The sequence below is a fragment of the Microplitis demolitor genome, chromosome 2 (genome assembly GCF_026212275.2).
Source record: "Microplitis demolitor isolate Queensland-Clemson2020A chromosome 2, iyMicDemo2.1a, whole genome shotgun sequence".
Lineage (NCBI taxonomy): Eukaryota > Metazoa > Arthropoda > Insecta > Hymenoptera > Braconidae > Microplitis > Microplitis demolitor.
Genome location: NC_068546.1, coordinates 20,790,831 through 20,816,160, shown reverse-complemented (window position 1 = coordinate 20,816,160; position 25,330 = coordinate 20,790,831). Strand labels below are relative to the sequence as shown.

The following is a 25,330-nucleotide window of genomic DNA, read 5'->3' as shown; positions in this document are numbered from 1 at the left end:
TCTCTGACGCCTGCTACATTCACATTCATAAAATTATTAATAAATCGAGTAAATAATTAATAAAATTAAATTTTAAAAAAATACGCTTTTAAAAAATTTCAAAATTCATAAGTGTATTTTTTTTAAATTTTGTTTTTTTAATTATTCACTCCATTTATTAATAATTTTAAATTTCTCTGATGTCTGCTATATTCACACTCATAAAATTATCCATAAATAGAGTAAATAAATAATTAAATTAAATTTTTGAAAAAAAAATGGGCATTTAAAAAATTTAAAAATTAATAAGTGCATTTTTTTCAAATTTTGTTTTTTTAATTATTTACTCTATTTATTTATAATTTTAAATTTGACGTCTGCTACATTCACACTCATTTCAAATAAAAAAATTTCTCCTTTATCTACAACAGATTTTTTAATGACAGTTCCAACTTAACCATGATACCCACACTCTGTAAAACTCAACACGATCAAACGTCACTTACAGACATTCAATATTCACCAATACCCATGTAATCTTATCTCCAGCTCAGCTGTCCAAGCTGGTGTGTGTTTATTTATTCTTCAGTCTTCAGCTCAGTCTCAGTCTCAGCACCAATACGCCCACACTTTTTATTCAAATTAAAATTTACAACACATTCAAATCAAACAATAACAATAACTATACATAAAATATCATTGCAGTGAGTGTTAAGACTCATCACCAGTAAGTGACAGTGACAGTCATAGTCGCAGATTGTGTCCAAGTTGTAGGAGTTTGAAATTTAACTGTAGAGTAGTGACAGTATTACACTAGCCTAGACAAGAGACCAAGACAGCGAAATAAATAATAATAATTATTATAATATACTGTATTAAATGTATTTAGTAATCACCAGTTCCACCATCTTGACTCTCCAGTGCGTCATAACATCCTAGAAAGTAGCTTTACACAACGTTCACTTGGTGTTTTAATCCAATCCACCAACAATTGGATTGACAGCATTAAATACAACAGATATTTATAAATTTTATTTTTTATAATGGAAGTTTTGGATCCGACAGTTACTCACGACGACGCGCCACTTTGTATCAATGATTCTATAGAAAAATGTATGTATATATTTAATGTGTTTATAAACATTACATAAATATTGACCGTGAACTTACACATGCGTTAATAAATCTATTGCAAATATATTAACACACTGATATATTTCATTTTATCACAATAGCTCATTTTTTATCATTTCCGGCTGCTGTTCTCACTCGATCGTTCGAACAAAGAAATTATTTCCCATATTCTGACCTATTTCAAGTTGATTATAATTTTTTTTATTGTCTGCAACAGCCAGCTTTTGTTGCCATGAGTGCAAATGTAGCAGACATACAATTTTTTAATTATATTAATAAAAAATTAAATAATTTAAAAAAATGCATGTACAGATTTTTGAATTTTCTAAATGTGCATTTTTTAATTTTTATTTTGCAAACATTTTATTTTATTATTTCAAAGTTTTAAAAATTGTCAGGTCTGTTAACTTTATTGTCTTTTTGTTACTTAATTTTATTTACGCTCACTTTATTAATAAAATAATTGCAGATAATTATTAATGCTTATGATTTTTAATAATAAAACTTACACAATTTTGACGTGAAATAAACATGAGAAATTAAATAATTAAATGTATGATGAATTGTTAATTATATTTTTAATTTATAGTCAAACTTGATAGAAATACTTTGTTACGTTCTTGAATTCTTTAACTAAAATTTATTATTTTTGTACTAACAAATTGTTACATGATGAGTTACTGTAAATTATTTTGTCATTGTCTATTTTTTATCCAGAAAAAAAAATATATTTTAAGTTAATTTTTTTTAAAACAAATATTTTATGATACTGAAGTCAGCTGACGTCTAATCATTTTTGGAATCTTTTTTAAAATACTAAATTATAAGAAAAAAAGTATTCGAAAAAATTGCACCTCTAGTTTTTGAATTTTCTACTTGCGCATATTTTTAGTTTTTTTTTTTATACAATTGATTTGTTGAAAAAAAAATCCGAAAATTTTTGATTGTCTGTCAGGTTCAGGATCATAATATTTTGCAGGAGCAAATTTATTGACAAAATAAAAAAATTGATATTTATTTATTCGGTCACAAATTATCAACTAATTACTTAACTTTAATTAAACAAAAATTGTCTGTATTTTGATAAATTTAAAGTAATTAAAAGAATTTAAATTTAAAACCAATTAAATCTTTGACTGCTACATTTTATGAAATAATTCCAATCCTTTTTTTAATTATAATAGAATTCATTAATTATTAAAAAAAAATTTCAACCGTTTTTGTGGCTGATAAATTTTTAAAAAAATTGAGCGGGAAATTGGGAACTGGGCAGTTTTGATTTGAAAAATTATTATTAAAATTGCTGATAAAGTCTAGTATTTAATGATTTTATTTCAAATATTTATTTTATTAACAGGGTTAATATGAATAAATTTTTAATAAAATAATTTTCATTTGCAGCGACATTAAGACAAATACCAGAAGACACCAAATCATGTATAAAAGCAAGATACACATTAGGATTCCTAGGTTTTCTAGGATTTGCACTAGTCTATGCTATGCGAGTCAATTTATCAGTTGCTATTGTTTCGATGGTTAATCAGACGGCCTATCCTGATAATAATGACAGCAATGACACCACTGACGTCTGTCCCAAAATAACGCCAGTCAATGGTACATTTGTTCCTGTAAGTTATTTTTTTTCTAATTAAAATTTTTATTTAATAATTAGTATGAAATGCAAGTTCTCTTAAAAACTAAAAAAATTCATTTGATTATTTTTTTATCATATGAGTCATCCGTTTATCTTAGCCGTACTATTGAGTTTCTTTATCTTAAAACAGTTATTTAATATACAATGAATATTTATTTAATTATTAAGATTTTATTTTTATTTTATAGAGTCCAGGAGAATTTAATTGGGATGATAAGACACAAGGAATAATATTGGGATCATTTTTTCTCGGTTACGTAATTACGAATGTTCCGGGTGGCCGAATGGCTGAAAAAGTTGGTGGTAAATTAGTTTACGGTCTAGGTGTATTTCTAACTGCTCTATTAACTGTTGTAAGTCCATTTGCTGCTTACTGGGGTCTTGGTCCATTTTTAGCAGTACGAATTGCTGAAGGATTTACTGAGGTAATTTTATTTTATTCTTTTTTTTAAATTATTGCCAAGGTTATATAAATATATATTAATATTAATTAGTTATATTAATTAATTATATTATATTAATTAGTTATATTAATTAATTATAATTAATTTTAAATGAATAAAATTTTTATTATTTATCTTTAAAATATAATTAATAAACTTTTGTTAAAGAATTTTATCAGCTAAAATAAATATCGAGTATCAAATTTCTTCGATGAATTTAATATTTAATTTTTTTTTTATTATAAATATTTACAAATCGAATTAAAAATTTTTATTGAGTAATTATACGTCATTAATTTTTACATATTTTTACAATAAAAATAAATTTAAGTCTGAATAATTCGTCGCTAGATCTAAAATTGTAAAAATTAATGATTAAATAATTTAAGGGTGTGACGTTTCCTGCAATGCATTCAATGCTTGCACACTGGGTACCACCTTTAGAGCGAAGTAAATTTGCAGCTTTAGTTTATGCAGGTAAATAAAAAATTATCATATTTTATTTTCATAATTATTTACATTATTAAAAAAAACATTTATTAATTTTAATTAAGGTTCTAATTTTGGTACTGTGATATCATTGCCGCTGAGTGGTTATTTATGCTCATTAGAATTCTGGGGTGGCTGGCCGTTAGCTTTTTATCTATTTGGTACTCTAGGTATTTTGTGGTACGTATTTTGGATGTTCTTTGTCTACAACACCCCGGCAGAACATCCTCGTATTGATTATCAAGAAAAATTATACATCGAAGCCTGTGTCGAACCCAATAATCCGGTAATTTATTATTTTCTATGTAAATCGATTATCTCTGATCACAAAAAGAGTTTCAATTAAAAATAAATTGTCTTCTTTTATTTAATTAAATTTAAATAAATTAGGATGATGATAGAGGCGTTCCATGGTTATCTGTCTTGACATCAGCACCAATGTGGGCGATAACGATAACACAATGCGGTCAATCATGGGCCTTTTACACCCTCTTGACTGAATTACCCACCTACATGGATAGAATTTTACACTTTGATGTACAACAAGATGCATTTCTTTCAACACTACCTTACTTGACCGCTTGGATAATGGGTCTGGTGATATCTAATTTTGCGGACTCGCTTATCGAAAAACGGATACTGTCGCCTTTAACTTCCATGAAATTCTGGAATACCGTTAGCTCCGTGGGAGTTAGTTTGAGTTTCGTCGGTGCTATTTGGGCCGAGTGTGATCACATTTGGCTTATGATTATGCTCTCTGGACTGGGCTCACTACAAGGCGCAATCTATGCTGGCAATCAGATGAATCATATCGCACTTGCTCCGCGCTATGCGGGTACATTGTATGGACTCAGCAATGCAACAGCTAATGCATGTGGATTCTTGGCTCCGTATGTCATTGGTCGACTCATCGAAGGTCATGTTAGTATTCATTTTTTTTTTTTATCTATTATCTATTGCACAACTTGTTTTTCTAGTTTCAATTATTAATTATGATGAGTTTTATTTTTTTTTCTTGAAATTTCTTGAGAATAATTGAATACAATTAATTGATTATTTTAAATTTAAATTAGGAAACATTATCCAGATGGCATATAGTATTTTGGATGGCTGCGGGTATTAATCTTGCAACTAATTTTGTATACTTGATATTTGCATCTGCTAAAGAACAGTCATGGAGCCGAGGTAACAGAAGTTGATGATTGTGTTCATTTAGAAATATAACGCTGCTGCGTCGGTCATCAAGTTCAACGGCTGTTGATCGTGTCGCTCTCAGTGCTTTTTAGTTTTATTTTATAGGTCGGTTTACATTTCCTTTATAATTTTGTTTAATCAATTTATTTTTACTACTGACTTTTTTTTTTATTAAAAAAAAAAAAAATTAAAAAATCATTCCGACAAAAAATTCTTTATTTTTCATTACGTTTTTACTTTTAAAATATCTAATTTAATAAAACAATAATATTTTATAGTAAAAATATTTGATCAACTGATCAATTATAAAAGTAATGAAGAAAATTTATTGTAAAAATATTTTTTCATATGGTACTAGTTTATTGTGCTGGAATTTTATGATTGTTATCATAAATTATCTTATTTTGGTTTTTTGTTATAAAAAAAAGACTTGAGGATTAATTTAATATCCTATAATTATAGGATTATTTTATTATTGATGATTAGGGATGAGATTTTTGCCATTATTTCGAAGTCAACGGTTCAAATGTTTAATATCACTGCGAAAATATTGGTCTTATGAAAAAAATTTTCAAACAAAAGTTGTAGGAAATTTAATTTTCTTAAAAAAATGTCTCTTATAATTTTTTGATGCGACCAATATTTTTACCGTAATTCCAAAATTAAGATTCATAATGAACGATTCAAATTTTTGTTGGTTATCAAAATCTTAATTTTGAAATTACCGCTTTTTCATATTCGTTCTAAGAAAAAATTATAAGAGACATTTTTTTTAGGAAATTCAATTTTGAGTAACTTTTATTCCAAAAATTTTTTTGTACGATCAATATTTTCGCCGTAATATCAAAAATTTGACACCATTAATAATTAATTGTTATGTTTCAATTAAGGCAAAAATCGAACCTTTTATGATGATCTTTTTTTTTTTGAGCCAAAGGAGTTCAGTATCATTAATTTAGCATTTATACAAGATAAAAAAAATTAAACATTATTTATTAATGATATTTATTTAATATAATAAAGTCATAAAACTAATTTCAATAATTTGTGTTAAAATTATTAAGAAAAAAACAGAATTTTTAAAAAAATAAAATAAGAAATATATTTCTTAATTAACTATGACTTTATTATATTAATTAAAATAGATAATTAATAGTAATTGTTTTTTTTCTCAATTATTTTTGTCACGATATCGCACAGTAATGCCAAGTAATTAAATGTTAATTAATTAAATTTATTAGGCGTTAGTAAAGTTATAAATTAAATAAATTAATACAGGTTATATATTTCTGAAAAAATATTTCCTGTAGCAGAATAATAAAGAAAAATTTAATTGATAATTGTTAGGCATCAAAATAATTGTTATTCTGGAAATTTTAATCTTGAAAAAATATATAAATAATAGATAATTAGTGATAAATTATACGGGAAATATTTTTGGAAATATAAAAAATATAAAACGAGAGCGCAAATAAAAACTCAGGACGTTATTTAAGAGGTATTTTATAAAGGATGTAGATTAAAATTGTAGATGTGTTTTTTTGAACTAAACTGTGAAAAAAAAAAGACAAAATTTTTACTGGCAACTAGATTTAATTTGTCGTATTAATTAATTATGATCTTGAAATTACTAGACAATCAACCATTTTTGAATTTTTTTTTCAACAACTCATTTACCAGAAAAGAAAAACTAAAAATATGCACATGTAGGAAATTTAAAAAACTATAAGTGCAATTTTCTGAAAAGTTTTTTTTTTTTTAAATTTATCGTTTTTAAAAAAATTCAAAAATTATCAGACCTTGACTAATTTCAGTATCATAATTAATTGGATATTCACTTTATTTTACTGGATATTTGAGTCAAAGTTTTTTAAAAATTAATGGATCAAAATCTAGTTGACCGAAACATTTTACCAGTGATTTATTATTTTGAATAACGGACTGTACAGGCCTTAATGATAACAATAATCTGAGGCATAGTTAATTCTTGATACTATCAATATAAAGTTTGTCATGTTGAAAATATTAATAATATTCAAAATAATATTTATTATTATTTAAATTTAAGGGAGATAAGGGGCCTGAGATACAAAAAAAAAGAGGATATTTTTGTGATTTTTATTTTCAGAATAGCTTCTTTATTAAAATTCTTAAAACTTGTGACATTATTAAGCAACAATCCAAGAATATTTTGCTAAATTTTCATAAAAAAATATTGAAAAATAAGCCAGTAGTAGTGGGAAGAGACGAGTCATTTAAAGAAAAAGTCTCCATGCGGTACGCAGGATAACTTACGACTGCCTCATCTGAAATCATAAAACCAAAAAGATTTCTTTAGTACATAAGTTTATTTTAGATTTGAGCGAAGGAATAAACAAAATACTCATTTTTCAATATTTCATTTCGTCTCTCCCCACTAACATTGGCTTATTTTTCAATATTTTTTTATGAAAATTTAGGAGAATATTCTTGGAATGATGCTTAATAATATTACTAATTTTAAGAATGAAGATACTTCGAAAAAATAAGAACACTAGAATACGCTGATTTTTTTGGTATCTGAGATCCCTTTCCCTTAAAGAAAAAAAATAATTAAAAAAAAAATTGATTATTAAGATATATCTATAAGTAAAATAACTGTTGCTTCTAACTATAGACATATCTTCAGTACCTTTGACGTTTCTGATTATTCATTAATTATAATTAATTAATGAACTTAATTAGTAACGATTTATGTTTATAATAATTACAACTAAATACTAATTAAATATATATAATTAAGATGAAGATTCATTGACAATAATATAATAACTTTTCTTAAACAATTCTATAATATAGTTTATAATAATTATGTTTATGAAATTATTTTTTTTTATGTATTTGATTAATAATTAATTGCATTAATTATGACTTATAACAAAATAATTCATTTTGTTAAGCTTTAATTGGTCTATGGTATTTTTTTATGTTTAAATTTAATTATTAATTAATTAGTAAAATAATTAGACTTAATTTTTGTTCTAATAAAGTAAATCTTTATCTTGGAAAAATGAAATTGTTTAAAAAAAATTGTTTTACGTTAACGTTAATTACATATGATTAAACAAAGATAATAATTACAGTATTTGGAGAAAGGATTAATGTACAGGATAAATTATATAGATTAATTATTAATAAATATAATTATGTACCAATGTTACCGTGATAAATATATTTAGCAAATAAAAGACAATTACATGTTTTAATTATTTTATTGGCGGACCTTTATAATTATTAGACGCTGACTAACTTCAATGATACTGAAGTTAGCCGACGACTAAAGTTTTTGATTTTTTTTTTAAACGATAAATTGTAAAAAAAATAATATTTTAAAAAATTGCACCTATAGTTTTTTAAATTTTCTACGCGTGCATATTTTTAGTTTTTTGTGATTGACTTGTTAACTGTCACTTCGTGATCATTAATTTTTATGACTGTGAACATAGCAGATATTTAAAAATCATTATTATTTCCGTTATTATTATTTTTAAATAAATAAATAAAACGTAAATCAAATGAAAATAAAAAAATGCGCATTTAAAGAATTCAAGAACCGGTACGTCTATTTTTTTATTTTTATTATTTTAATTGTTCAATTCGTTTATTTATAACTTAAAACATTTTTCATATGATGTCTGCTACATTCACACTCATTAATTTTTTTTTGTATAGAAGGCTAAATATTTTTAGATTTTTTTTTTAAATTATTAATTTAATTTAGAATATATTTAATAATCTTACTAATAAAACTCACGCAGTCATGTAAAAACTTAAGTTTGTTAATTAATTATTAATTTTACTAATTATTTCATTACATTAATTAGTTTTTCTAAATTAGCCCATTTGAATTTCCGCGCTCGTTCATATCATGGCCGACAGAGTGCGCACGCTCCAAAATGGCGTCAGCGAAAGTAAGAAGCGTCGCGTCGCCGGCTCGTCCGTAATTATTAACAGTTTTTAGTAAGAAATAATTAGAACTTGATTATAAATTTATATTCAAAGTGAAGGTAATAATTTTTTTGACAGTTTGATGTATAAATTATAGTGAGTCATCGTAAATTCTATAGAAAAAAATAATAAATAAAATTTGTCTATCTTTCGGAGGGAATTTTTTCGCTTTAGTTCCATTAAATTCCGTCGCTCTTGTGCTCGCGCATGATCAGTGTTAGTCTTTTGTTCGAAGTTTTAATTTCAAATAGACGCTGCTCGTAGAAAGTGAAGCTCGGGAAACTGAACTCGGTATTAATTCTTTTGTTTAAAAAGTTAATTAAAAAACCGGTTAAAAAATAAATTTAAATTATAAAAATTAATTATTAGAATAAAATTATTAATAAATTTAAATGAATCGTGTCGGAAATTCAAGTTACGTTTAAAATTAAATAAAATTTTTGCTGTCGCCATTTAAAGTCGTCGCGATCTAAAACCGGAAAATTAGTTATATTTTAAAAATGTGCGTGAATTTTTTTTTAAGTGCAGTGAGTGATAAGTGATAGTGTTTGTTTGAAAAAGTTGTGAAAGTGTTCGGTTGTGATTTTTTTAGCCGGCGTATATTTGGAGGGAAATAAGTTTTTAGTTAGTGCGCATGTCTATGTCGGTGTTGTGAAGCCATTCGTGTTCGAAAAGTTTTCGCGTCTTGTCGTTGATACCGTTAAGCTCGTAAGCTCGCGTGTGTTTTGTGTGTGGTTTTTTATATTGTGATTTAATAATAAATAACTGTGGAAATAGTCTTCTATTAATTATTCAGGTAATATAATTTTACTTTATTGATATTTAAATTTTCTTTATTTATATCTTTCTTTAACCCTTTATTATCTATAGTCATATAATTTATTTATATTTGTAGATATTGTTAATAAATTTTTCAAATATTGAATGACAATTTATCAATCAACTTTTATTTATCTGAATATATTGTCTCGGGAATTTAATATTATTGATTTTTATTATAAATATTTTTTTTTATCGTATATTCAAAATTAATAAAATATAAATTGGTATTTTTTTATTAATTACTAGATAATTAATTTATTAAATTTAAATTTGAATTTCCATCATGACAAACATTTTTTTTTTAAATTATGTTGAGTTTTAATTAAAATCAACTAATATTTTAATAAAATAAAAAAAAAATAATTATTTGACACTGAAGTTAGCCGCCGTCTAATAATTTTTGAATTTTTCAAAAATCGATAAATTTTAAAAAATAAAATATTTTAAAAAATTACACCTATAGTTTTTGGAATTTGCTATATGTGCATTTTTTTTCGTAATTGATTTAAAAAAAAAACCTGAAAATTGTTAATTGTCGGTTGATTTTAGGATCATATTTGAATAATATTGAAGTTAGCCGTCGTTTCATAATTTTTGAATTTTTTTACAACCGATTAATTTAAAAAAAAAAATTTTTTTTTAAAATTGCATTTATAGTTTTTAAAATTTTCTACATGTGCATATTTTTAGTTTTGTTTTTTTCGCAATTGATTTGTTGAAAAAAACATCCGAAAATTTACTTGTTGGTTAATTTCAGAATCATTAATTTGAATAAATTTTTGTTTCAGAATGAAGCTTTGATTTTAAAAAAAATGACTCGAGATGAAAATTCAAGGGCAAAATTGACTGTTAAAGAAAGTGAGTAAAGTATTTAACATAATTATAATATAAAGTTAAATTAAATATTTAAATGACTTTTGCTACCTTAGTTTTTAAATTTGAATCAATTATTATTTATCACAGTAAATAATGCATATGGAACTTCTCTCACGAGAATCTTTAGATATACTAAGTTTAGCCGACGTAATTTATAAAACTTTTTTAATCCAAGTAATTTGAGGACAAACTCAAGCGTTTAACTAAAACGAGGGCTTATATATATATATATATATATATATATATGTATATATATATATATATATATATATATATATATATATATATATATATATATATATATATATATATATATATATATATATATATATATATATATATATATATATATATATATATATATATATATATATATATATATATATATATATATATACGTAGACAGACATATACCTAGACAAGTCGATGTACTAAAGTTTAAGTACAAACTCGACTACGTGGCGTTTGTATAAAAGGTATCTTCATTCTCCACTCGCACTTATAACACGTATACCTCGTGAATGTTTTAACGATTTATATACCGATGATTCTACACCGTCTATACATTTGTATTCCTATTGAAATTTATTTCTGTTTTTACACTTAAGCTATATACAGCATAACGTGGCCAATATTTACCCCCATAGATTATCACCACGTGGTACTATAACTTGCCCAGTACTTTCGAACAACTCAGTATTAGGTGTCGAATCCTCTATTGCCTTTATTTTCTACTCCGCCGCTTGATTCAATTTTCTCTTTCTTTTTTTTTTTTATTAAATATTGTTAGTAAATAATTTTCGTATGTTAACTTTCGTGTAAATTCCAATACAAGTTAATAGTGAAATAAAAAAAAAAAAATTATTGGACATTGGAAAAGTTTGTGGAGTAAAAAAAAAAATAGACAGAAACCGCAAGTGGGAATAGTATGCGTGTATGTGTTTGTGTGCTGTGTCCAAAGGTTATACAGTTGTGTAGTTTTATATATTTACCCTTGCCGTTTGCCGTATAAAACCGGGGACGATCTATATATATATATATATATATATATATATAAATGTTTACATGTGTTATATGTACGATATGCTTATACTTGATTATATATTCCCTGGAATTTAATGCTTTAGTTAGTAGTTATAACTGCGTGGGTGCAGACACTTAAGAACAATGACTGGGAATATTTAAATTGCTTACTTTTAATTATTGGTGAGTGATATGTAATTAGTATGATTATTTTTCATTTAAAAATTTTTTAATTATTAAATTAATTAGTCTGTTTTCAGTCAAAATTATCAATATTATTTTCTATTTTATTTTATTGCACTGTAAAAAATTTTCGGAATGAGGAGCAGATTACTGCCTATCTATTTAACCGGTCAACACTCTCGTTATGAGCATTTTGCTCACAGGACACTATTCAAATTATGGGATGTCGCTGTGGTGCGAGATTGAAAAATACGGGAGTGCTGAAAGGTTAATTCTTTCGGAGTGAAATTCACTCCGAAGGGAAGTTTGGTTTCATATTAAAATTTCGAATCGGAGTGAATGTGGATTTAAATAAAATCCAGATTACTCCGAAATCATTCTATTGAAAAAACAAACTCCTTATTTACTCCGTATGCAAAGTGATTTTTTTTAAACTCCGGGACTCAGTGATGAAGTAAATTCGGATTTAAATAAAATCCATAATCACTCCCGATTTTTTACAGTGAATTATTTGGGGATTTCGCGGTTTCTGTGGCACCGTTAAATGACTGCGAATTTATTTAAACCGACAAAAGAAGACTTTTTTAGAGAATAAAATTTTCCGATATATCGCTTAGTTTTCGAGAAAAATGTGATTTTTTAAAAAAGTGAAAAATTTCATAGATTTTAATGTCTTCATTTTTTTGTATTTTTTTTTGTAAACTGCATTTAAAGATAAAGATTTTGAAAGAAAAAAATGTCTAAATTAGTCCATTTTTTAAAAAATTAGTTATTCAAAAAAAAGTCTTATGTTGTAAAGTTCTAGAAGAATTCGCGCGCTTTTGGCGGCACCACGGAAACTGTAGACTTCCCGATTATTTTTTTTGAATATTTAAATAAATTATTAACTTTTATTATTTTATAAAAATAATATTAATTTTATTTCTTGTAACTCAATTTAAAACTTTTTTATTAAAAACTTTTGTTTCACTATTTTTTTTTTGTACATGATTTTAATTAAAGTCACATAAAAAAGTGTACAAGCGTTTAAATTATGGAGATTTAATTATGATAGATTTGAAACAAAAAGAAATTATTTTATTATTTAAAAAGAGATTTAAAAGTTGGGGAATATTGATTTAATATTTGTTGTATTAAAATGCTAGTATAAATTGAAAAGAGATTTGAGTAAAAATAATAACAAAAAAAAAAAAAAAAAAAAAAAAAAAAAAAAAAAAATGTGTAGTGAAAAAAGTGTGTCGAGATTGTTCGAAAAGCCGGATTTCCCCGACGTAAATTGACGGTTGTATAAAGTGTCATGAAGTAGTAGCTTACGGGCGGGTGTGCTTCGGGTTATGGGGGTGCGATAAATCGGCGAGATGTGGATGATGCTACGGTGGTCGTTGGGGCGTAACGTCTCCCGGGAACGCCTGCCCCCCTAAGGGAGAATCCGCTAGTAGGACGATACGAAAGTTTTCGTCCAAGAAATTTTCGAGTAAGAATAAAGAATGAAAAGCAAAGGTCCGATGAAATAAAAGTTAAATGGTAGTTTAAGCTGACGATGCTTTTATATTTTTTTGTTTTCATGTTATACGTCTTGGCAATTGTTTACTTGACTTAAACGTCAGTTAAATTATTTATTGAACTTCAATATTATATTTCATAAATTTATTAATTAAATAAATAATTTTTGTACTTTAGTGAAAATTACTCATTAATTATTACCCATCGGGAATTGTAAACTCGACGATGATTACAGACGTGAAAACTTTTTAATGCATAAAAAGTTTTCTCGGTAAGCTCGGAGTGAGCGGGAGCGAACGAAGCTGGCGGGCGAGTGAGTTTATAGAACGGGGGTGTGTTCACAGGGGGATGAAAGTGCGCTCCGGAAATTAGTCGGCAGTTTCCGCAAAGTTGCCAACGAATCATCTATATGCTGCTGCCAGTGTTTATACATTCATTATTTAATTTAACTCATAAAATTAAATTTTTAAAAAAATTAAAAAAAAAATTATTTAATTAAACTAAATTATTATTTCATAGACTATTTTTTTTTTCCTAAGGCCAGATAATTTAATTTGAATTGGTAATACGGTCAATTAGGTATTTGTGAATAAATTGAAAATTGATTATGACTTGATGGAAAAATATTTATCGTCTATATAAGGATTGCTTATTAGTGCTCAGTAGTATAAACTGGATATGTGTGTACATTTAGAGATTATAGATGTAGATGTGGGTGTGTGTTGAATTGGACGAAGACCAATTAAATTTTACGTGAGAGTTTCTAACGAAGGAAGGAGGATTGCTGGTAAAGTGACGTGGGTTGAGGGAAATGAGGGGAAGTGTCCCGTTTGCGAAAGAGTAACAGAGATGAAATTGAAGGCAAGGAAAAGGAGAATAGTTGGTTGTAGATCGGGATAATGAAAGACTTGGAAAAGAGATGAAAGGAGGGGAAGGGTTTCGAAGGTAGGGCAGTAGACGAGGGGTTGTAGGGGTTTAAAGTCGGAGTTGCGGATGAAAAGGAGGGTTTTCATAGCAACGGGTAGAGAATGATAAAGACAGCTTACAAGTTTTCTGAAGAAAAATCTCGGTGGGGGTGTCGGGGATCGAAGCGGGGTATCAAGGGGTTGTCTTTTCCTAGTGAAGCGTGGAACGAGGTCGACTGACTGGGTTAGACTGAGAAAACAAAATGTAAAAGTTGCTTTAAGAGAGAGAAATGAAATTTAACGGTCGACTCGTGGGGGTTGTAGGGTTGTGGCGTCGCGCGACACGACGATGACTTTCTCACTCTCTCGTATATATTTAACTCGGGCGTGCTTTTTCTCTATTGCGGGTGGAAAGCACACTGATGTTGAGATAGTAAAGGATAAAATGATGGCAGTCAGAAAGAACCAATGAGATAAAACGGGCTAGTTATTGTTGAGTTCACGTAAGTAAAGCAGAGACAGATGCATCGATCGGATTCCACAGTAGGAGCCCAATGAAAAGCATCTTTAAGACTCGTGTGGCATGAAACGCGCTAGAGGATAGAATAAAACTTTAAGAGGATGAGGAGAATGAGAATACAAAGATGGAAATAAAGTATTATTTATTTTGTCTTGCTCTAACTTTTGGTTGTCTTTATTTACTTTCCTTCTTACTCTCGACTATCGTCTACTCGTGTCTTGTATAGTAGACGAGGGTAAGGGGTAACAGATGAAAGAGTGGAATGGGTATTTGTAGAGTTCGCCTTTCTGGAAAACTTTCCGAGAACAATTTATTACGGATATACGTGCCATTTAGAGACTCTCAAGTTATTATGACGTTCCAAAGTTTATGCCAACTTTTTTTATTTTTATTAAGATTGAAAAGTTTCAAAGAATTATGTTTATATAGTTATACTATTTTTTTTCCGCTGCTTTAAACGAAAAAGTATAAAAAAATTTTTTTTAGTGTCAAGATTTTTTTATATTAATGGTAATATTAATAATGCGGTAGCTCATGTTTGTGAAATACACGCGCACACACACACACACACACACATACATACCTAGACCTATTTGCACACATGTTGTTGTGTACTGCGATTGAACGTCGTGAGTCGCCCTTGTAGGGTATATAGAAGACAGGAGAGAGGGATGTTAAATTTTCATGGTAACGGTAATCGATTCACCACCACCGGGTGGTACACACTCGAAGATGGCCGTAGGTCATGGACTCGACTCGACTCGACTCAACTCAGCTCGATTCAACTGGCAGCCTGAGCCGCGCGCGTTTTCCAAATCGACCAGTCTCGCGCACATACAGAGACAGATTAAAAGTCGGTTATGTATTCTATCTCTGTAGTCTGTACTCTATATTAGGTCTCCCACCCTCACTTCCACCACTTTGTGTACACGAGCTTTCGTCCCCTCCATTAGAATCTAGTTGATTAAATGGGCCAATGCTTCGAACAAACTGTTACACGTTTATTTTTATGTACTTGTTAATAGAAGAAAAAAAGCCCTGCGGGAAAATAGAAAAGAGGGAGGAAAAAAAAGAAATGCTGATAAAAAGCTTCAATAGAAATGAAATGGGAAAAGTTTTAGTAATAAAAAAAAATAATATGATAAAACTTTTAGCTTATAAAAGTGTACTATAGAGGAAGACAGGATTGACAGATTTGATTTGAAAGTATAACATCCACTTGTTACGCCGTTGGACAGTGGGGTTAGTTTGCCGTCGAGTTAGAGTAGCTGTTGGGGTGGTACGGCTTATAATTGTCGTGGTAGTAGTAGTGGAAGTTAGGGGATGGATGACTCGCTGCAATTGTATAGTAGTGATAGATAAAGAGATAGAGTGTGACAAGAGATGGAATACACTTGGCGTTGGCCGTTGCCAGGGCAATGAATCGCAGATTGACGCAGGCGTCACGACGTTGTCGTTGCGCATCCGCTTTATCTATCTTTTGCGTGTTTCACCCTTCGTTATTCTCCCCTTTAACTGTGTATTCATCATACATATATATATATATATATATATATATATTATATATACATCAGTCACCATCCATACTCCGGTTGGGAAACTAGAAAAGAAAAGAAGGCAACAAGAAAAAAAGTCCAAGGAAACTCGAGGAACTTTGTCGCTGTTCCCCCACGGGTAAAATCTCCCCGGTAGCCACTTGTATTTTTTACAAGTAAAACTTTTTTTCCGTAGCTCTTAAAGTGTAAGAAAAGAATGAAAAGTTGATAAAAGTTTAAAAAGAAGGGACTCTTTCCCGCTAGCACCTTCTTCATCTACATCTCCACCTCTACTTTCGCCTATACTACGCTTACACTAGTTTCATCCCTGTTTTATACCAGAGAATGCCACCAATACCGTCATCCTCTTGGGTAGATCTCATCGGAGTGAGTTGTGGAGCCTTTAGAGGGTGTTTGGGATTCCGGGGAAAGTTTAGTTGGTAGTTTTAGTAGTAGTAACTGTGTGAGAAAGACAGTAAGAGATAGAGATAGAAATAGATAAAGAGGGAGAGAGAGTGAGTAAGCTGAGTGGCTGAGAACGCGCGTTTGCTCGGCTGCCAGTTCCCGCTAAGCGGCCGCCACGGCTGGAACTACTAGACTGCGTGCGATTCGCCGGCGAGTGATGGTGGGAGAAATTCAACCCTACGACGGGAATTCCCGTAGTGCAATAAAGCCAAGTGGGGATACCAAGACGCGCGAAATTTAAACTTTTTTTATTAAATCAAATCCACTTAATGATGTCAAATTTCACTTGTCATCCAATTAAGTGATTTAATATCATATCTAGTTGTTAGATACAATCAATAAATTTTATTTATATTGACTGCTTATTGCTCAGGTCATAAATAAACAATTAAAGATTATTAAAGTCAGCTGTCTCTATTGTAAGCATTTTATCTGAAAGAAGTCTGTCGGTTCGCCCCTAGTGAGATATTGATTTCCCTTAGCTGACTCCCACGAGGGTCTCAATCTCTCTCTTTCTTGCTCTTGCTCTGTTAGCAGCATCAGCACCAGCCGGCACGCGGCTTCTCGGGCTGCCGGTCGAGCCGGCTTTCACTTTGCCGTTACCGTACACCAGAGAAGGCGCATTATTATCTATATATATATATATATATATATATATATATATATATATATATATATATATATATATATGTCGGTGTACACAGTTGTCGCTGGTGTTGTCGTTTAATATATATATAAGTGGGTGGTGGGTTAGAGATTTAAGTTTATATACATTTGTGTGTTGATGTGCGCGTGCCCGGCGTACGCGCCAGAGGCACGCGACTTTTATACGATGATGATCTACTTAGACTCAAAGTGCTTACTAAGTCTGTTTGTTAAACTGTTGGTTGTTGATTTTTTAATATAAATTTTCATCGATTTAACTTATAGAATGTTATATTTATTTATTTATTTATTTATTTACTGTGTTAACATAACAGTACAATATTTATGTACATACATTAGTTTAAAGTTTTTCTTTGTCTTGAAGTATGTAGAATCAGTATTCAGTGTTAGTACACGAATTATTTCCAAAGTGCGTAAATTCAGTGAACATGAGAGTTTATAAGTTTATGTAGTTTGGAAACAAGCTTCAAACATTGGGAACAAACGTATAATTTAACTGTCGTACAAGTTTCTCGCCGAGTTGGCGGGTTCTGAGTGAGTTGGGGGTGCTCGAGGATGCCAATGGGATACAGTCTGTGTAGAGTGAGGATGAGGATTCTGTAGTGGGAGTTAAAATTCTGGAAGGGGGATGAACAACAGTTTTAAGTGGTGTGGGAGTAACCTTTTATTTTTTTAAACAAAATACGCGGGTACGGAAGTTTTGTATGCGTAACGCCATGTTGGAACATGCGCTCGGTCATCCGTTTCGGCCGCAAGTGACTTAAAACAGTTTTTTTTATTTATCCCCTAAAGGCAATATAACTCTTGCGCATATTACAACATCCCCGCGTACACTTTGTACCCCTTATCGCGAGTCACGTAAACTTTTCTCGAGTTTGCTGGTGGGGTTTCAAGCTCCTCGGTCTATAATATTATACAGAAGATACAAGACAGTCTACGGGTTTTTGATATCATTCTTTGTTCAGTTTTGAAAGTTAACAGCTCGATATCAAGTGAGAGTACAGGAATATTTGACAAGGGATTAACGCGGTCTTTTTAAAATTTTTTTTTATTGTGAGAAATTGACTATAAAACTATCGGACAGTTGTCAACCATCGCACTACGCAATTTCATTTATTATTATTATTATTATTGTTTTGTTTCGACGGTTGTTTTAAAAAGAGCTAATATTTATCACTCAAAAACGATTGACCATTTGCGTGAGCAATCGCACGTAAAGCTTTAATAACAACTGAATTGACACGCTAACCGCGTGGTGTCGGCAGTCAATTTTCGGTTCAATTGATCCATAAATCAATTTATTTATTTAATTTAACAAATTTATTTTTTTTTATTTTATTCAGGGGTCGTAAAAATGTACGATCACTACGAAAGAGTGTTTGTGTATCAGGATAATAAAAACAACAAAAGAAAAAAAAATATATGGTGATAAATCTTGTGATGTGAAATTTCAATTAAATAACACAACGGTGTTGTATAGGTTTTAGTATATAAAATATATCGATGTGGATTTAAATGGCACGCAATGTAAGGTGAAGGATATTTAGCTTCTGCACGCAAATGCACAAACGACAATGACATTGGGCTTGAGATAATAAAACAAAACACTGAAGCTTTTGTGCTTTTGATGGCTAAGTGTTGGTGGATTTTGTGTAAATGGAGGATCGTGGGTGTACGTGCAGTGTACGTGTAGTTGGGAAATAAAAGAGAATAAACAATCGTTGGTGTTGCGGGTAAACGTGACACGCGGGCTAACAAACGGTCAGCTGATCGGCACTGCGGCTCTTTCATACAAGTACTAAAGATTTTAATTACTTTTAATTATTATCTAATTATATTTATTTGTTTAAGAGAACAACCAGCTAAATTATATTATTATTATTATTATTAAGTCAAAAAAAATATAATTTACAAGCAAAGCTAATTAACTTGTCATTATGTAATTTCATGTTGTCAGTTTATTGTTCTTTAAATAGCAAGCAGTTGTTCCCAGGCTTTTAGAATTATTCCAGCCGTCTCATCCTTTTCAGACCCTTATATTATTTTGTGCATTTATATTCTTACTGTAAAGAAAAATTATGGGGTAGTTTTATTATTTTTTTTTTCGTGTCCTTTGTCTGCTAAGCTGAAAAAAGTGTAAATGTTAAGGGTAGAAAAAGTAATTTTTTTGCGTAAAAAATTATAAAATATTTTTTTTTTTTAACTAAAAGTGTTAATTAGTGTTGGAAACAATTCGTCAAGTGTTTTACACAGAGGGTTAGTTAACCACTATGGAGCGCTGTCGAGAATCCAATCGTGTGGTATAATAGCTGAGCTAAACTACGAGGTAAACTATTGGGAAAACTTTATCGGAAGTCCGTTGGGCTGAGAGTTGGTGTTGGAAGAGTAGAGGGGGGTAGCGCGAGTCTGGTGGAGGTAGAGTTTAAAGTTGAGGTTCGAGTTGGAGTTGAGGCAGAGAGATTGTTGGGAGGAGAGTTTTAGTTAAAATTGAAGTGAAGTAGGAGAGTTGAAACTCGAGATAGCCTGATGGGGATGAGTTACATAAAGGGGTTGAAAACATCGGGGGTAAAAGAGGCAGACAATGACAAAAGTCAATTGATTAATTCGTATCTCAATTTAATTGTTTTCAAAACTCGATAGTTTATTTTTATCTATGGAGAAAAATGGAGATTAAGAATGTAGGAGTTTTTATTATGTTGTCGATCAAATATTAAACAGGAAGTTGAGTTAAAAAATTATTATGCAGCATTATAATATTATTGTGAGCTTCTAGAATTTTTTTTTCGTCTACTATAATTTCTAATTTAGACAATTAATATTCGTAACAATTTATCAATAATTTTTAAGTGTATAATGCTATTTGTCGAGTAGTAAACACTGTAAAAGATTTGTGGATTGAACGCTGAGTGGATGACTTTTTATTTACTCACTCTCCTTCGGAGTGGAATTCGCTCAGAAAGGAAGTTATCGCGGAGAGGATGATTTTTTATTTATTTAATTTCTTTGTAGTGAATTTCACCCCGAAGGGGAGTTTCGGAAAATATTAATTATAAAAAAAATTACTGATACATAGTGAGCTTAGGTCTTTGATATTTAGACATTTATATTGAGTACGTAAATAATTACGAGCTCCTTTTCCATATATTCACGCGAAATTATTTTTAAAAATTATAACCAGCTTATAATAAAACTTTCACTGAGTCACAAACTGTCGTATGACTTACATCAACCATACCATGAGATAACATTTCATATTGTACCGAAATATAAAATATTCCCATAAAAACTATGTCACTATAGCTATTCAATAATTTAATATTTTCACTATGTATTATATATATGAAATTATAATTTAGTGAGTTACTAAAATGTTTTATAAATTAAAAACATAATATTTTAAGTTTAATTATTAATATCTGAATGAATTATTTATTTGAATAATTATGTTTCTAATTAACAGCTGCTTCTATTAAATATTAATTTATTTCAGTATTAAAACTCCGGACCGTAGTGAATTCTGATTGAAATAACATCCGTATTCACTCTCGATTTTTTACAGTGTAATAATTTTTTGGTAACTCCTTCCTATTCAAAATTTGATTGACAGCATAGTCAAAATTGGCAAATTTCTTAAGCTCATTTTTCTTCGTCTAGTGTTTTAGTCCAGATATCGGTGCTCAGTGAATTGAGGGCAAAAATAATGAAAATTTACTTTGTAATGTAGGAAATGAAATAATTTTCGTCTACTACGGAAATGATATAACATTTTGTCAAACGACCGGCTCCATTTTATCGCTTGACCGAGAAAATTTTTCTTGCATTTTTATATTTCTTTCCACATTATTTCTTTTATATATATATATATATATATTTTTTTTTTATATACATTTTCATTTCATTTCGTTTCCATCCCTATCGTCGGTTTAAAATCTATAATACACGGAAATTGTGCAGAGCCATTGGATATTTTTTTACTCCATATCAAACGAGACATCTTTAAATATATATTTTATTTTCTATTAGATACTTTGCAATCTTATTCTGTGGCAAAAATTTACCAACCATTAAATTTTTATCTTTTACATTTTTTTACAGTTATTACTTTAGTTAAAAAAATATTCAAACTTTTTATCATTCAAAAATATTAATTTAATTGTTTTTTATTTTATATCCTTATCTTTGTCTGTTAATCAAAGTCTTTATCTTGACTATCATTCTCTCTTTAGTTTAGCTCGACTCTGGGCATTATCGAGTAAGGCGAGCGCGACTAAGTTTTCCTCGTAAACTCCAGGTCTTAAGGGTAGAATTATTTTACACGTAAAGAACTGTAGAGTAAGAGAGTGAGAGAGTTTGCGAATGAAACTTTTTTAAAGGGAAAGAGAGTGAGTGAAAGAGAGAGAGATGGATAGAGGAAGAGAGAATAAAGTCTGTGGTGGTGAAGCGCTTAAAAAGTTTTCCGCGGGTCTTGGGCGAACTTGGAAAGAGAAAGAGAAACTTGTAAAGGTGAACAGAGAAAGAATATATATATATATATATATATATATATATATATATATACATGGATATATATGTGAGTAATAAGGTCGAGATGAGAGAAAGAGAAGAAGGAAGAGGCCGGTAGATTTTGGAGTTGGGGGTGACGACGACGTAGCGGTTAAGTGGCCGGGGAACTTTGGCAAAACTGAAAAGTTAATTTCGTCCTGTTAGATTACTCGAGCGCCTGGGCATTAAAGTTACTAAAGTTTTCTCGATCACTGAAATACGTAGTTTTAATACAACCCCCTATATTATTTTAACTTCCACCCTTAATTTAACTTTTTATCGCTAATTTTTAATCAATCGTTGTCTCAATTAAAAGCTCAACCTACAATTGTCTTTATTATTTTTTTATTTTAATTAAATGTTAACTTATGAATAGAATAGAACTGGCTTCAGTTAATTGGGTAAATGAATTTGTGATTTTATAACAGATTTTTTTTTTTTATTTTACATAAATTTTTGCTCTTTCTTACCATTCATATATATTGTTCTATTTTACTACCACTACTAAATATGTATAAATATATAACTACTTGCCCTCGCTGGAGAGCCACAATCGCGCGAAACTTCTCTGAAATTGATTTCACTTCGTTTAATTCTTGGGCGATGTTCCAATTCCAATAAAGATACATACAGAGCAAAAAATAGAACGTCGATTTGAGTAAAAAAGATAAAATTGTACAAGCTTTTGTTAATTTTTTTTTTGTTTTTTTTAATTCACGTGTTTATGAGTTTATGGGATTATGATTTTTAGTTTATTATTATTTATAAATATTTTAAAAGCATTGGAATTAAAAAAAACTTTATCGTTAAATTTTATTTACATTTATGAACATGAAATATTGGAGTTAATTTTTTATTTTGATAAATTGGGAAAATAAATTTTCCGCTGATTTAGACCCGTGACTTGACTGTAAATATTTTTTTACTCATTTCAATTTGCAAGACGAGTGCTGACTTGATACAAATATACTGTTAAGAAAATGATGAATAATATTTTTTTTTTTAATCAGTGAATTGAAAATTTTTTTCATTTATTGATAAAAATTTTTCTCGTAATTCAGTTATCCATTTTTACATCGCTGTAACTGGTGACGTAAATCTGTTTGAAGGTATCATAAGTAGAAATCAATAAAAAAGAAGTAGGCAAAAAAATTTGAATTGTTTGTTGCACTATTTTTGAATTAAATACCAAAAAAAGAAGTTAACATTTCTACGTCGTCTATTGTTACTTTGCCTTATTTACTTCCTCGTTACCACGGTATATAATTCTCAAGCCTTTTCACCCATTCGACCGTGACCCTTGAATAAAAAGAACACCACGAGTTAATAAAAAAAAAAAAATTACAACAAAAAGTAAAAAATATATGAAAAAAAATATTTACATTTTATTCATCATACTTTTTTTGTATACAGCGGCAATAGGTCTCTATTTCTCGCCTATTATGGCTTTAAAAGTTTTTTTTTCTTTTTTTGTTCAAGTTTATTTGGCGCAGATCGAATCAGTGATTTATATAAATTTGGAAGCGAAATACGTTGTAATTTTTTAAAATTGGCGCTAATTTTTAAAACGTTGAATCAAAAATTATGAATTAGTCATTACTTTATTTTTTTTTTACTTTTAATTAAATGAGCGATAAAGAAAAATTGAAAAATAAAAATTTTTGAATTTATTACAAAAGTTTATAAAGTAGGGAAAAATGGAGCTTCACTTGCATGAAAAAACAAATTAAATTATTCTTGTATAAACTCCAAAAAAAAAAAAAACTTAAATTAAATGTTTATCTTTAGAAGTTTGATTTTTTTTATTTTTAATAGTTTATTTAACGCAGATCGAATAAGTGATTCATATAAATTCGACAGCTAAAAATTTTTTAATTATTAAAAAATTGGCGCTAATTTTCAAAAATTGTGAATTAGCAATTACTTTCTTTTTTTTTTATTTTTAATTAAATGAATGGTTAAAAAAAAATTAAAAAATTAAAATTTGAAATTTATTACAAAAGTTTTAAAGTAGGGAAAAATGGAGCTTCACTTGCACGAAAAAACAAATCAAATTATTCCTGTATAAACTGCGAAAAAAAAAGATTAAATATCCGATAGATTAAATGTTATTGTAAATTGACGAAGAATGAGAATGACATTTTAAAAAAGGTCATGAAGCTAGTCGGAAATTCAGGGTACGAGTTTAACAGTAGTAAATGTAAGTTCATATAATACATAGATTGCAACAAAGTTACTGGTATTTGTGATTTTCGAGCTTTGTTAAAGTGTACGTAACATATATCTATATCTATATAGAATCTCTATATATATATATATTCAGTGAGATAGAGGTCGTAGAACGAGTTGTCGGATTGTGGTAGTAGTCTTGCTGAGAGCTTTGAGTTAAAAAGAATAAAAAAATCTCGTCGAATGGCGGTATAGGGAAACAAATGAGAATGAAAGAGTACGAAATGAAAATATACAAAAGTTGAAAAGAGACAAGAGAAAAAGAGAGTTGACGGTGCGCGGGTATAGTTGCTGTGAATTTTCTCTGTCTCTTTTTCTCCCCGTACTGTTTTTCCTTGTCTCGGAAAACTTTCCGGTGATGAGCTTTGTTGGTCGTTTCCCCAGCAGGACGGAAAAGTTAAATGCGAAAGTTTTACCCGATATCCAAAGTGTGCGGCACCGAAGCTTCTCTCTTTTCCCTTGCCTTGAACATTAAAAAAAAGCCATGATAAAAATAATAACAATGATAATAATAACAGGGAAAGAAAATAAATATATAAATAATAAAAAACAATATTGTATGCACGCAGTTGCCTAGAGTTTCTCAATTACAATTGCTCTTGTTTATTGTACTGGCAATATTTTATTTTTTCTTCTTCTCTTTATACTTTTTTTATCATATCTGTTAAGTAACCACTTTATTTTCATTTATTTTGTTTATTTATTATTTTATTTATATACGATATTATTTAATTGTGGATATGATATCATAAACACAGTATAAAAGGTTCAAATAAAAATATAACATATTTTTTTTTTTTTTTTTTTTTTTAATATCACCCGTTGCATTATTTACTGTTGATTCGTTTGTTTAAAAGATGTTCCATTAACTTGTTATTTATAATGTTTACGTACGGTATTTATTTACGAAAATTTACAAAATGAAATATAATACTTCTGATACTACTCGTAAAATATATTATATTTAAATATATGAATTTTTATTTATATGTTTTTTTATTCGTTAAAAAATAAATATGAATTTTAGTGTAAAAAGTTGAATTGGTGATTTACAATCGAATGATCAAAGTATTAAAGGTTAAAAGCTTGTGATATTGAGTATTATAAAAAAAACAGAGAAAAAAAATGAATAAAGTAGATGTAATATTTTTATTTTACAAAGCATTTTAGAGAATGTGATG

At 28.8% G+C, this 25,330-nt stretch overlaps 1 protein-coding gene and 1 long non-coding RNA gene across 2 annotated transcripts in view; both read left to right on the top strand.

The window, feature by feature from the left end:
* Positions 1-795: 795 nt before the first annotated feature.
* LOC106693072 (sialin-like) lies at positions 796-5,105 on the top strand. The gene is made up of 7 exons (XM_014444539.2): positions 796-1,092; positions 2,515-2,741; positions 2,956-3,192; positions 3,600-3,687; positions 3,765-3,985; positions 4,090-4,620; positions 4,773-5,105. Exons 1-7 carry the CDS (start codon positions 1,023-1,025, stop codon positions 4,896-4,898), a joined length of 1,500 nt encoding a protein of 499 aa, XP_014300025.2. The 5' UTR covers positions 796-1,022; the 3' UTR covers positions 4,899-5,105.
* A 3,746-nt stretch (positions 5,106-8,851) lies between these two features.
* Positions 8,852-25,330, top strand: part of LOC128669050 (uncharacterized) — a 149,799-nt gene continuing 133,320 nt past the window's right edge. Inside the window, exons 1-2 of the long non-coding RNA XR_008404598.1 lie at positions 8,852-9,676; positions 10,491-10,560. This is a non-coding gene — a long non-coding RNA (uncharacterized LOC128669050). The remainder of the gene's footprint in view (positions 9,677-10,490; positions 10,561-25,330) is intronic.

Coding starts and splice junctions, on each gene's coding strand:
- LOC106693072 (XM_014444539.2), top strand. CDS start 1,023: ATGGAAGTTTTGGATCCGACAGTTACTCACGACGACGCGCCACTTTGT. Junction 3,986..4,089: donor GTGTCGAACCCAATAATCCG/GTAATTTATTAT, acceptor TAAATAAATTAG/GATGATGATAGAGGCGTTCC. Junction 4,621..4,772: donor GTCGACTCATCGAAGGTCAT/GTTAGTATTCAT, acceptor AATTTAAATTAG/GAAACATTATCCAGATGGCA.